This window comes from Mus caroli, unplaced genomic scaffold (assembly GCF_978045245.1).
Source record: "Mus caroli unplaced genomic scaffold, Mus_caroli_1 scaffold_12, whole genome shotgun sequence".
NCBI classification, from domain to species: Eukaryota; Metazoa; Chordata; class Mammalia; order Rodentia; family Muridae; genus Mus; species Mus caroli.
The window spans coordinates 50,521,191-50,535,208 of NW_028227267.1; the positions used below are offsets into that span (position 1 = coordinate 50,521,191).

The window sequence follows — 14,018 nt, forward strand, 5'->3', positions numbered from 1 at the left end:
TCCCTTCTCCCAACCTTCCTCACTCGCATGTTAGACTTCATGTCTCCACCACTCCTAGCCATAGGGATTCCCAATACTTAAACACTCTCAAGTGAGACATGCTGAATACTACGGGAATCAGGCCACCCAAAAAATGCTTAGGAAGAGAAAGTCTTCCGCATCCCGTCCCCTGGGACACCCAGGCTCCTAGTTAGTTGCCGGTTGCGGCCTCAACCCCTGCAGATGGCAGCCTGCACCACAGAAAAGACAAACTTTTTTTTTTCCTTCTCTCCTGCTGTAATTGGATTCGAGCTGAAACACCACGTCCCCACCGAAAAAGGAGGGCATTGGGGCGGGGGCGGAGGAGAGGCTGTGGGAGAAGGGAGGGACCAAAGGAGAGCAGAGAGGGCTTCCAACTCAGTTCGCCGACTAAGCAGAAGAAAGATCAAAAAACGGAAAAGAGAAGAGCAAACAGACATTTCCAGGAGCAATTCCCTCACCTCCAAGCCGACCGCGCTCTAGGAATCCACATTCCGTTCCTTTAGAAGACAAAGGCGCCCCAAGAGAGGCGGCGCGACCCCAGGGCGTGGGCCCCGCCGCGGAGCCCGCACCGCCCGGCGCCCCGACGCCGGGAACCATGTCTCCCGCCCCTCGACCCTCCCGCAGCCTCCTGCTCCCCCTGCTCACGCTTGGCACCGCGCTCGCCTCCCTCGGCTGGGCCCAAGGCAGCAACTTCAGCCCCGAAGTAAGTGAGCTCCTCCGGCCCTTCCCGGAGTTTCGCCCGCCCGGTAGGCGAGCCCGGGGGTCTCCAAGGGGACAGCCCCCGCTGAGAGATGGGCTCTGGGGGGGCTCTGCTGCGCCAGCCTTTCTTTTTCTCCCCTCATCTGCAAACTTGCAAGTTGATCCAACTTTTGCCTGCCTCCAACAACCCCCCTTCCGCCGCCACCGACTCTTTCCCATTCCTCCCTTCCCTGGAAGAACTCTGCAGCGGGGCCCGGGCCTCGCTTTTCCAAGCTCTGCGCGCACTGTGGCACAAGGCGGGAGCCTCAGAGACACTGGACTCCGCGCCGTCCGGGCCGGTGTCACACGCGAGTTGTTCCTTCAGTTTGGCAGCGCTCAGGTGCCCGCGGCCCTGCACGGACGCATCCGTACCAAGTGGGGGCGTCGGGGGCGCCCAAGCTGTACCCGCCTCCCCTGGACCGCCCTCGGTGCGGGCCACCGGCCCGGGCGTCGAGGATCGCGGCGGGCCGAACTTCCGCGCACACAAAGCTCTTCTTGTGAGCAGCGGGGCTCAGCCTGGCCACCGCCTCCCTCGTCCTCCACACCCCTACCGGCGCCTTGGGGGGCCTTTTTTTGTTGTTGTTGATAATTATTTTTCTGCATTGATCGCGGGGACAGTCGGGGAGACGCTCGCTTGGCGAGTTAGTTGAGGGCTGGCCTGGGTCTCCCCTGAGTGTCCCGACTGACTCTGGCGCCCCCACCCCCATCCCTAACTCTTCCGTGACCATAGCCCACCCCGGTCCTGAAGGAAGCGGCGTGGGAGTAGTCCGAGGAAGTTTTCCCTCCCTCTCTTATTTTGGGGTGAAGGTGGGAGACGGATTTAATCAGCTTCTTATTTTGGGCCATCCCAACCCACTCAGCCTGGTGAGGACCTGGGTGTGGTAGGGAAGGGCTGGGAAGGGCCCAAAATGCAGGATACGGTCTGGATTTGACTCCCTCTTCTCTGGGCCCAGGCCGGGGCGCACCCTCAGAATGAACCTCTCCTGGGCACATGCTGCCTGTATCACTGAAGAGACCTGGAGCTGAAAGGCCAAGTGTAGCCCTAGGAGTCGGGCCACAGTTGTGCATGGAAACTGGAAAGAGTAAAATCCTCCCTGAGACTGGAAACCAAACCCAATTGTCAGAGAGAGGAGGCGCCTTTCCCAGGCCTAAAGCTACCATCTTAGCCCCAGAGAGTGCCTAACAAAAGGAGCCTCTGGAAAACTGCCCACTGCCAACGTCTTTTTTCCCCTCCCCAGTCTCCAGTAGGTGCCCTAGGGAAGGCGCGGCAGCCCTGGCTCTGCTCTAAGTGGGTCATGGTCCTCCCAGAGCCAGAACCACCATTTGCTTCTGGCACACAGTAGGGTGGGAAGCTGAGGGAGGGCGGGACCGATCCAGAGGCCAGGATCCAAGACTTGATGTTGAGCTGGAGAGCCCCCACCCTCTCAGCCTCCGAAAGTGGGAGCTGTTCCTTGACTCTCTCATAGGGAATACCCTGCGGTTATTGATCAAGACAATGCCAGCCAACCGGGTCCTGCCACCCACCAGAGTTGCTCTGTCTTCCGGCCAAGCTGAAGGGAGAGGGGTTCTGAGGCAGCTAGGTCCCTTTAACCGAGCCTCCACAGCTCCAGGACAGCCCTCTCCTCCCAGTTGGTGTGTCTGGTGCTTGTCCCTTCCCCCACTCAGCCGCAGACACCAGAGTCCTCTCCTGTGGTTCCAGTTTCATAGTCTGTGGTTTTTGCCTGGCTCAGAGATGGAGAAAGAAACTTGCCCAGTTCGGGAGAGGAAGAAAATGATGGGGACAGTTTCTTTCCTGGCTTTGTGATACTCTTCCGGGGAGTCCTTTTCCTGACAAAGCATCCATTTTGCTCCACGGGGTACTGGGGCCGGGTTTATGAGTGTGCTTATTTAGACTTGCCTGCATCTCGAAAGGCTCATAGGAAAGGGATTTATCCGGAACTCCTGTCTGTCCAGCCTCCCTTCTCCGGAACACTCTAAGAGCGGTTCCTCATCTGCTGAGGGTTGAGGACCTGGTTTCACTCCTCCTGAGTTTCAGCTTGTGGGTTGGGGGGAAGCCGGCCACTCCCACTCTCCCCTATCCCCAAGCCTGAAGCAGCTGATAGCCCAGCTGGGGTCAGAGCCTACAGGTGAGGCTGGAAGCAAAGGGAGTTTCCTGCATTCTTGGCACAGTCCACAGCACAGGTCAGGGCAAGCCTTCAGATCGGAGGGAACAGCTCTGGAGTTACTTACCCCTCTAGGCCTCTCTGACACACAAGAGGTTAAAATCCTGTACCCGAGAGGAGGGCTCTGAGATACAGGTGATGCTAGGCTTGTTTGGCCAACCACATTGGCTGGGGAAAGGCTGGGTTGTTTACAACTTGAGCCCTAACTCTTGTCAGCATAAGGGAATCACTTCCTGGAACTGTGTTGCAATTCCTGCCCTTTTGGGCTCAGGTCCTAAGTCAGCTGCTCCTGAATCACCCCCAGACCCCACACAAGAGCGCTGCTCCACCACGGGTGCCTAAGTCTGAAGGGGAAGAGCATCATATAGATCCATAGATCCATCCTAATGATCATGGGCAGGCAGGCGATGAGGGCTCCAAGGCAGATTTTACCATTTCCCTTCCGAATGCTCATTCTAGGCAGTGTGAAACCCCCTGTGGACTCCTTAAGAAGGGTAAAACTGAAATAGGACCAGAGCTATCAGGATGGTGTCTCCCAACAAGAATCCAGGCATCCTCATTGTCTATACATAACATGGCTTGCTTGGCTCTCCAAGTCTAGATTCCTAAGTCGTAGAGTATTTACTTAGGGTTATGGCTGATTCGCTACCACCCTAAAGAATACAGCTTCCCTATCATCATCATCAAGCCTTACCCCTGACTCATTTTCTGCCCTCCTTAAAAATATTTCTGCTGTGAGGGTCCTAGAAGTGTGGTACTTTCTGTCCCAGAAACTCCTTCACCCTGTTCAGGCTCCCTCACCCCCACTGTACTATTCTGCCTACCATGGGCATAACCTGTTTTCAAATGGAACATGCTGGGATTGGGAATTTAGCTCAGTGGTAGAGCACTTGCCTAGCAAGCGCAGGGCCCTGGGCTCGGGCCTCAGCTCTGGGAAAAAAAGAAAAAAAGACATGGGACATGCCATATTTTCAAAAGCTGACACAGAGAAGAAACGTGCTAGCGAGAATGCCAGCTCTAAGAAGGCATTTTAAGGTGTGGCAAAATGCTCACTTTGTAAGAATGAGGGCCTGGATTTGACCCCTAGCATATGTGTGTGTGTGTGTGTGTGTGTGTGTGTGTGTGTGTGTGTGTGTATAAAAGAGGTGGTAGTGACACACTTGTAATGTCAGTATGTCAGTGCTGGAGAGGCAGAGGCAGAACAACCCCTGAGGCTTGCTGGCCATCTAGCCTGGCCTAATAGGTGAGTCACAGCTCCCAAGGAACGCACCAGAGATTGACCTCTGGCCTCCACATACATGTACAGACAATCTAAAAATATGCTAACAACTCCTCTCAACTCTCTGAGGCTCTTATGTCCAAGAGCACCATAGCTCAGTCGGGAGCAATGGTTTCCCAGCCTTCCATCTGTCTGCACCCTGTCACCCCTGAGGACAAGCCATCCTGGGGTCTAGGCTAGAGCTCAAGTCAACAGTTAGCCTGAGAGTTCCTGCCTGAATCAGACTAAGAGCCCGTCATAGTCACTGACTGACGTCAAGGACATCTGGCAGGCATCGTGGAGAGGCAGGTGGGCCCCCTGGACCAAGCCGGAAGTTCTCTAAGCCACACCTCTCTCCCTACAGGCCTGGCTGCAGCAGTATGGCTACCTACCTCCAGGAGACCTGCGTACCCACACACAACGCTCACCCCAGTCACTCTCAGCTGCCATTGCCGCCATGCAAAAGTTCTATGGTTTACAAGTGACAGGCAAGGCTGATTTGGCAACCATGATGTAAGTTCCTGTCCTCCACTGACCATGCTGAATACCAGACATGCTTCCACTTGAACTTGCCTCAGTGCCCTCTCCCATCCACCTCAGGACCTGGCCTTCCCCTACACTGGCACACACAAAGCCTCACCCATCACTAATCTGGGACCAGAGGCCAAGACCCTGGGTCAACTACAGCACTACACTCTGTCCCCTTGAAGATGGTTTTGTTTTATATACTACACTGACCCCGTTGTTTCCACCCCAGGGCCATGAGGCGCCCTCGCTGTGGTGTTCCGGATAAGTTTGGGACTGAGATCAAGGCTAATGTTCGGAGGAAGCGCTATGCCATTCAGGGCCTCAAGTGGCAGCATAATGAGATCACTTTCTGGTGAGTCCCCCAGCCTAGACATGTTTTTCACATGCAGTATCCCTCCCCGTTAGTTGTATTGAGTCAAAGGTGGCCTGGGCTACTGCCCATTCCTAGAGAGTGGCTCTAATTCCTACGAAAATAGCTCTAATCTTGCAGAGAAGTACAGCCATTCTGAAGAGCATGCACTCTCTTGGCAACACCCCAAGCCTGAAAGTCCCCTAAGCCTTTCGTCCCCTGGGCTGAGATACATATATGCAATAGCAGGGAACCAGGTCTGGCAAGGTGGGCAGGCACTTCTGTCAGAGCTAGGAGAGGGAACTTTGCCTCCTTTATCCTAATGTTTCCCTTCTCTACCCTCACATCTGGATGTAGCATCCAGAATTACACCCCTAAGGTGGGCGAGTATGCTACATTCGAGGCCATTCGGAAGGCCTTCCGAGTATGGGAGAGTGCCACGCCATTGCGATTCCGAGAAGTGCCCTATGCCTACATCCGGGAGGGACATGAGAAGCAGGCTGACATCATGATCTTGTTTGCTGAGGGTTTCCACGGCGACAGTACACCCTTTGATGGTGAAGGAGGCTTCCTGGCTCATGCCTACTTCCCAGGGCCCAATATTGGAGGGGATACCCACTTTGATTCTGCCGAGCCCTGGACTGTCCAAAATGAGGATCTAAATGGTGAGTAAGGGAACCCCAGGTTCTACCCTGTGCAGTCACTTGTATCTAGAGGGTTCTTCTTCCAAAATCTAAGGTAGCAGGGTGTAGTGGGCCAGCCTGCTCTACGTAGTAAGTTCTAGGCCAGCCTGGGCTACATAGTGAGACCCTGTCTCATAAATCAATAAAATTAAAAAAAATAATAAATCTAAGTGTTGAGGCAGGAGGATTGTGAGTTTGAGGCCTGCCTAGATTGTATAACAAGACTCTATCTCAAAACAAAAGAACAAGCAACAGCTAAGTTATTAGCCGTAGAACCTAGTGAGAGCGTGCAGGAGTCTTATTTTAAGCTGTTTGTTTCTGTATATTTGGTCTGCCATTACAGCTTGACTGACTTACCAATCACAGACTGGCAAGGGCTCTCACTTCTCTCCCTCTTTTCCAGGCAAACATGGTACCTAGCTTCTGGGAGAAACTGAATTCTACAGTGTAGGTTTTCTTAGGATTGGGATCTGGACCCAGGTCCCCCACTTTCCCCAGAGGAGGGTAGTGACTGCCTTGAGCTTTCTGAACCAAATAGGAAGCTGACCCTCAGGACTTCATCCCTTGAGGTGGAAAACACAATCAGCAAGCTTCTCTGTGAAACTAGAGTCTCTGGTAGAGAAGTAGGGAGCTTAACCAAGTTTTCACCATCTCCATCCCTCCAGGAAATGACATCTTCTTGGTGGCTGTGCATGAGTTGGGGCATGCCCTAGGCCTGGAACATTCCAATGATCCCTCCGCCATCATGGCCCCCTTTTACCAGTGGATGGACACAGAGAACTTCGTGTTGCCTGATGACGATCGCCGTGGCATCCAGCAACTTTATGGCGAGTTACCCATCCCCATTCCTGCTCCTCCATCTCTATACTTGTCCCCTCTTGGCCTCTTGTCTGCATTTTCCCTCCATCATGCTGTGAAGTCTCTACACACACACACCACACACAAACACACACACCACTTTTCATTGCCTCTATTAGCTACCACTTTTTAAAAGCACTTTTTGTTTTACATATTTAAGTGTATTGCCTCTATGTATGTATATGCATCATGTGTACCTGTGGAGTCCTAAAGAGGACACTGGATCTCCTGACACTGCCATGTGAGTGCTGGGGACCAAACTTGGGTCCTCTTTAAGATCTGCAGGTGCTCCTAATCACGGAGTCATATCTCCAGCCCCTCAGCTCCCACTTTTTAAGCTCACCTGTTGGACACACCCAAGCCGACTACTTCATCCTTCTCTAAAGCCTGTTTACACTGTCTTTTTTTTTTTTTTAATATTTGTTCTTATTAGGGTGTGTCTGTGTGTCCACAGAGACCAGAGGCATCTGACTTCCTAGAACTAGGGTTATAGGTGGTTGTGAGCCACTGGTTGTCAGCTCTGGGAACCAAACTCCCATCCTCTGCAGTACTTGCTTTAACCACTGAGCCATCTCGGTAGCACCGCCACCCTCATCACACTTTCCAGGGGTGTTGTCTGCTTATCTCTCTGTTCTTCCACCCTCTTGGCTCCAAAGTCTAAAGTACCCCCTATTGTTCTCTTCCTCAGGAAGCAAGTCAGGGTCACCCACAAAGATGCCCCCTCAACCCAGAACTACCTCTCGACCCTCTGTCCCAGATAAGCCCAAGAACCCCACCTATGGGCCCAACATCTGTGACGGGAACTTTGACACCGTAGCCATGCTCCGAGGAGAGATGTTTGTCTTCAAGGTGAGAGGAAGAGAAGTGGGATTGTTTGAGGGGACAGAAGGACTCGCAGCGAGGAAAATGGATGGAAATAATAATGGACTGAAAACTAAAACCATAGAACCAAGGGCAGTGGGGGAAGCTTTGGGGACTGAGGAAGACAAAGGTATAAGGCGTAATGTGTTCCCCCTCATCTTTACTGGTTTCTAGGAGCGATGGTTCTGGCGGGTGAGGAATAACCAAGTGATGGACGGATACCCAATGCCCATTGGCCAATTCTGGAGGGGCCTGCCTGCATCCATCAACACTGCCTACGAGAGGAAGGATGGCAAATTTGTCTTCTTCAAAGGTAACCAGGCATTTCCTAGTCCTGGGAACTTGGTTGGAAGGGTCTCCCCGGGTGACTGATTCCACTTCACTCCCGAAGACCTCACCCACCGTCAGGTTGGACCCAGGTTCTTCCCTTCCCTCTTATTCCAGGAGATAAGCACTGGGTGTTTGACGAAGCCTCCCTGGAACCCGGATACCCCAAGCACATTAAGGAGCTGGGCCGAGGGCTGCCCACGGACAAGATCGATGCAGCTCTCTTCTGGATGCCCAATGGGAAGACCTACTTCTTCCGGGGCAATAAGTAAGAATTCAGCTCCTTAACCCTAAGCCTCTCTACTCAGAAACTACTGCCACTGCCACCCCAAATAGCCCGATCCCTAAATTCTGAAGAAAGCCCCACCCCGCCAAGGTTGTTGCTAATCCTTTACTGTTGCCTAGCAACAGACAGTTTTTCTTAGTGCTTCGCGAGTGGGATGTGACCCGGTCACCATTTCAAACCTGGTCATTTGATGCCTCCTGCACCTAGTACTGGGCCTCCACCCGGCCACCAGGCACTATCATTAAGGGGCTGCTAGTGGCTCCTTACAGCCTGGACCTTCCCTTCCACCTCCTCCTTCCGCCTCTTTCCACTGCAGGCCCTCATTACTCAAAATCCCTGTCCCCAACCATGACCCTAGCTACCCTTTGTCCTGGGTCTGCTCACCTCTAAGGGCATGCCCAGTATTCAACCACTCCCCTTTCTTTCCCCTCCCCCAGGTACTACCGGTTCAATGAAGAATTCAGGGCAGTGGACAGCGAGTACCCTAAAAACATCAAAGTCTGGGAAGGAATCCCTGAATCTCCCAGGGGGTCATTCATGGGCAGTGATGAAGGTGAGTGAAGCAAAGGAAACTATAGAGAAGGGCAAGCTTGGGGAGCCAAGGAAAAGCAGAAAGGCAGGTCTTGTGGAAAGCATTGATGGTGTAGCAGTGGGGGCTGGGGGCTTGCCAGGAAAGAGCCAAGTGTTTTCATGTGTAGTACCCTCAGTCTTTCCACTCTGCCAAGCTGTTACTGGGATGAGTGGTAAGCTTAGCTGGCCTCACACTAACTGTGCTTTCTTCTCTTCTCTCTTCGGGGGCCTTTATGGACTCTGTCCTCCGACCTCTTCACCGGGTCTTGGTTCTTGTCCTCTTCATCCGTCTTCTTGGGGCCCTTCAGTCTTCACATACTTCTACAAGGGAAACAAATACTGGAAGTTCAACAACCAGAAGCTGAAGGTAGAGCCAGGGTACCCCAAGTCAGCTCTGCGGGACTGGATGGGCTGCCCTTCGGGGGGCCGGCCCGATGAGGGGACTGAGGAGGAGACAGAGGTGATCATCATTGAGGTGGATGAGGAGGGCAGTGGAGCTGTGAGTGCGGCCGCCGTGGTCCTGCCGGTACTACTGCTGCTCCTGGTACTGGCAGTGGGCCTCGCTGTCTTCTTCTTCAGACGCCATGGGACGCCCAAGCGACTGCTTTACTGCCAGCGTTCGCTGCTGGACAAGGTCTGACCCCCACCACTGGCCCACCCGCTTCTACCACAAGGACTTTGCCTCTGAAGGCCAGTGGCTACAGGTGGTAGCAGGTGGGCTGCTCTCACCCGTCCTGGGCTCCCTCCCTCCAGCCTCCCTTCTCAGTCCCTAATTGGCCTCTCCCACCCTCACCCCAGCATTGCTTCACCCATAAGTGGGTCCCTTGAGGGCTGAGCAGAAGACGGTCGGCCTCTGGCCCTCAAGGGAACCTCACAGCTCGGTGTGTGTTCAGCCCTAGTTGAATGTTGTCAAGGCTCTGCACTTGAAGGCAAGACCCTCTGACCTTATAGGCAACGGCCAAATGGGGTCATCTGCTTCTTTTCCATCCCCCTAACTATATACCTTAAATCTCTGAACTCTGACCTCAGGAGGCTCTGGGCATATGAGCCCTATACGTACCAAGTGTACCTAGTTGGCTGCCTCCCGCCACTCTGACTAAAAGGAATCTTAAGAGTGTACGTTTGGAGGTGGAAAGATTGTTCAGTTACCCTAAAGACTTTGATAAGAAAGAAAGAAAGAAAGAAAGAAAGAAAGAAAGAAAGAAAGAAAGAAAGAAAGAAAGAAAGAAAGAAAGAAAAGCTCACAGAGAGTCTGGTGGCTTGGACAGCCAAGTTCCTCTCCACAAAGATCTGCCTCTATCCAACCCAGCCTGGAGAACTTCCAAAGGAGCCTGAGCCATTAAGGACTAAATGGGTTTGAGGAAACCCTTGGCAAACCCGACCCCTGACCCCTGAATGTTAGCCTTGAATGTCAAGTTCAAGGCTGGAAGAGCTGAAACCAGGGGGAAAGGTCCCGGGTGGAGTGAGGTCAAGGGGAGACAGCAGGATCTGAAGGATGAGCCTCACAGCTCAAAGCAGACAAAGACCTTGTTCAAATGCAAGTCGCTGGGGCTGGGACCCAAAGAGAGCAGTCAGAGGGGGCAGGACACGAAGGGTGGTGGTGGCAGTGTATGCCTGGGAGTCTGCACAGACTGCAGTGCACACATGGGACACTAGTCCCCAGGAGTGGGCACATCTTATTGGATGTCTCAGAAAGGGCCTTAAGGGAAGCCACACTGGCCACTTTCTGTCCCCTTGCTCACAGTGTAGAAGGCAAGGGTAGGAAATGATACAGGAGTGAGAAGAGCATGCATACAGGGACTCAATGGAGACCAGAGGAGGCTGTCAGCAGTCTGGGCTTGCTTAGTCTTCCTCACTGCCCTAGTGAGGCAGGTGTCTGGGTGCTGTTGGTTAGGGTGGCCTCCCTTTCCTGATGCAGGCACCCCTCAGCCCATTTTACCTATGTCCTGCCCTTCCTCTTCCCCGCCCAGTTGACCCATTTGAAGTCTCCTTCAGCCACTGAAGGTGGTCATGGTACTGGGGACTTGGGAGAGTGAGACCCTGTGGAGGGAGAGGCAAGGAGAGGAGAGAAGTGTCTGGGTGGGGGTTGGGGATAGGGGTGAACGGTGCTGGAAGCCCAGCTAAATTTCTGTCTTGTTTGGGTTTTTTTTTGTTTTGTTTAATGTATATTTTTATTATAATTATTATATATGAATGCCATTCAAATTGTTCCTTTTTGTTAACAAGGGGCATGGGGAGGGGTGGGGGGTGGAGGGGGGCTGAGGTGACTGACCCCAGAAACCTGCAGGGCGGGGCTGGGTCAGTGCTCTCTAAGGACATTTTTTTGACCTTGTTCAACCTTTCCAAGAAGAATAAACTGTGTTTCACATTCTTTGTGTGACTCGAGCTGGGTGTAGGGGTGGATGCGATGTGGCCAAGCAGGGATAGGGAGGGCAGACACTAAGAACACCATTTCCCATGATGCAGGTTTTAGTATTTGTCATAAATATTTATTCTTAGACTGATAGAACTTAAGAGTTGCAGTTGGGGAACAAGTCATACCCCACTGGAGGTTAGAGGAGTGACTGGAAGAACCCAGATTTCTCCCCCCAAAAGCCTTAAAAGGCTACCTTTGAGAACCAAGGCTGCCAGAATAAGAGGAAGTGGTCAAGCTGAGGCCATTTGGAAAATCTTCCTAAATTGCATTATTCTGCCGTGTGATCTCGCCACATTTGAGTTTCCTCATAAATCTGTCCCTTCAGCAAGGGATTCCCATGATCACATTAGTCTGAAGTTCAATGACAGGTGCCAGGACCTAGGGAGACCCTTCCTAGGGAGGTCCTGCTAAAGCTGGGCATGGTGGCATCTTTACTCTATGGAGGCAGGAGGTCAAGGCTAGCCTGGTCTACATGAGTAAGATCTAAACTAGCTGGGGCTACACAGTAAGGGGTGGGGTAGTGGGCGGAGAGGTGGTGGTTCTTATAGGCCTGAGACCCTGCTGTTGGATCAGGAAACTAGAGATGGAAAAAAAGAAAGGTTTCTCCATGGTCTGCGCTCCTAGGAGTGTCCTCTCCCTGGCACAACAGAGTTCTTCCATTGTCCCAGAAGAGCCAGGACCCTCAGGTTGGAAGGGTTAAATAACAAGGCTTTGTTTCCATTTTCCATAGAAACTGCTGCCCTAGACAGGGTTCCCAGGCTGTTGACCCTCCCTTCCTCCAAAACCAGCCTGAAGGGAGGGGTCAGCCCAGCTGCTGAGTCAGCTCAGCTGAAGGAGAGCAGCCCCCTTCTCCCGCCTTCCCTTCCTGCCTCAGCCCAGTCTTCCCTGGGCTCCCGCCCAGGTCCTCCACAGCCTGCCTGCCTTCCAGAGCCTGGCTCCACCCATGCCCTCTTCCATCCAGCTGCTCTGCAGAGTCCTTGGTGTGGTTACTTTGGCAGATGGGGTACCCTACCTTCCTGCCAGCCAACAACCCTGACCCTGTGCCTGATCACCTGTGCCTCTGCTGCCAACAGCTGTTTGCCAGGGCCCCGTGTGTCTCAGTGAAGTTAGGAACAGCCTCCGCTAACCAACCGACCGCCACCTTCACCAAAAAGGATTGGAGCTGAGGTGGCCCTGGGGGCATCTAGGGGGAATCAAGCCGGTTCATGTGACAAAAAAAAAAAAAAAAAAAAAAAAAAGTAAAAGATGAGCTAATGGCCCCTTTGTGTTTTTGTGGTCCACATCTGGAGGTAATTACAGATGTTATCCAGAGGGAATTCTGCAAAACACAGCTGGAGCCAGTGGAAGAGCCCAGGAGGGTGTGTTGCCAGAGGGAAGAGGAGGGGGAGCCCGGGAAAGGAGTGCGGTTTCCCCATCACGAGGAAATTGTTTGGCTGGGATTCTGGAATCACAAGATGCTCTCTGAAGCCAACGAGAGAAATGGGAATGCAGAACTGGAGACAAAGGGAGATGAGCTGGAGGATCGATTCTGCGCAGACCGGACTGTGGGGTGGAGGCCGCGTGTGTCTGGTGCTGATGATGTACTTGAGCCTGCCCACCGCACCCCGGGACCTTGGAGGGTGCCTTCGTGGTCAGAAGGTCCCACTTGAGTGAGCCACCATGTCAGGATAGGATGACAGGAGGCAGAGGGCCCTCTGGCTCCCAAGGACCTACCAACTGTTTTCACTGGCCTGGCCTGGCCGATTTGTCTGCTGGGCCTGACCCAGTTTCTATGGTTCCAAGTTCCTTTATTCGAAAGCAGCACTTGTGAGTTGGGGCAGCCAGAAGGAGCCAGTTGGAATATGTAAGGAGGTTTGGGCTGCCCCAAGGACACTGGGCTAAAAAGATACCGGAGTGGGAAAGAAGGCTAAGAAGGAGCAGCAGTTTGCCCACCAACACACCCCGTGGGGGGAGGGGCCTCTCTTTACTGCACTCTCCCTTTCCAGGGGTCCTGATAGCAGCAGGTCCAAAGCCTCTTGGGCTACCACCCAGGCAGGCCAGGGAAGGGACAGCCTAAGAGGAACCGCACTCTCTGCAAGAGAAGATGTTAGAGAGACATCTCCACACATTATAATCTGGTTAGCCGTTGTGGTCCTTCCCTGCCCGTTCTCAATGCCTTTATCCATTAAACAGACTTCCCAGCTACCTCTGTATCCTTGCCCTTGCTGTAGGCCTTCAGTATACAGAGCAAGGTCTCAGTTGGAACCAGTTCCTTAGTTCAAATTAGCCCCATATCGGGACTAAGGACGTGGCTCTGTGGGAGAACATTTGCCTAACATGAGCAGGACTAAATGTGATCCTCAGCACAGCAAAGCAAAACTAAGACCCCAAAGAAACTGGGTGGCTGCTCTATGGAAGCAGATTCTGACAAGGTTCCTTGGGCATCTCTTCCAATGTGTAGCTCCATGCAGCCAGTATGCTTTGGGGAACTGTCAGGTTATCTGTGTTTGTTTGTTGGACCATGCAGCAGATCAATGAAGGCAACCAGGGTAGGGAGGACAGGGCATGGGAGAGGTTCCTCAGAAAGGAAAGCCAGTTTGCAGCCTACCCCTTTGCTTCTCAGAGGTAGAAGCAAGTGTTCAGAAGGAAGGAAAGTAAAGGCCACATGGACTCAGAAACCAGAGGGGCTAAAGGTGCTTACATACAATAGTAGGGGGTGTTGGTGAACACCTTGATAAGAATAGGAGGCACCAGGGGCTGGAGAGATGGCTCAGTGGTTAAGAGCACTGACTGTTCTTCTAGAGATCCTGAGTTCAATTCCCAGTAACCACATGGTGGCTCACAACCATCTGTAATGGGATCTGATGCCTTCTTCTGGTGTGTCTGACAGCTACAGTGTACTCATATACATAAAATAAACAAATCTTTAAGAATAGGAGGCAGCAAAGCTTTCAGAGGAATGGCTACTATTCCCACTAAGTC

The 14,018-nt window shown here is 52.8% G+C and overlaps 1 protein-coding gene across 1 annotated transcript; it reads left to right on the forward strand.

Moving 5' to 3' along the window:
- The first annotated feature begins 354 nt into the window (after nucleotides 1-354).
- Nucleotides 355-10,845, forward strand: Mmp14 (matrix metallopeptidase 14). The gene is made up of 10 exons (XM_085828630.1): nucleotides 355-724; nucleotides 4,544-4,692; nucleotides 4,937-5,059; nucleotides 5,414-5,721; nucleotides 6,405-6,570; nucleotides 7,290-7,446; nucleotides 7,633-7,771; nucleotides 7,903-8,053; nucleotides 8,509-8,624; nucleotides 8,950-10,845. The coding sequence occupies exons 1-10, from the start codon at nucleotides 617-619 to the stop codon at nucleotides 9,279-9,281; spliced, it is 1,749 nt and encodes a 582-aa protein (XP_085684756.1). The 5' UTR covers nucleotides 355-616; the 3' UTR covers nucleotides 9,282-10,845.
- The last annotated feature ends 3,173 nt before the right edge of the window (nucleotides 10,846-14,018 follow it).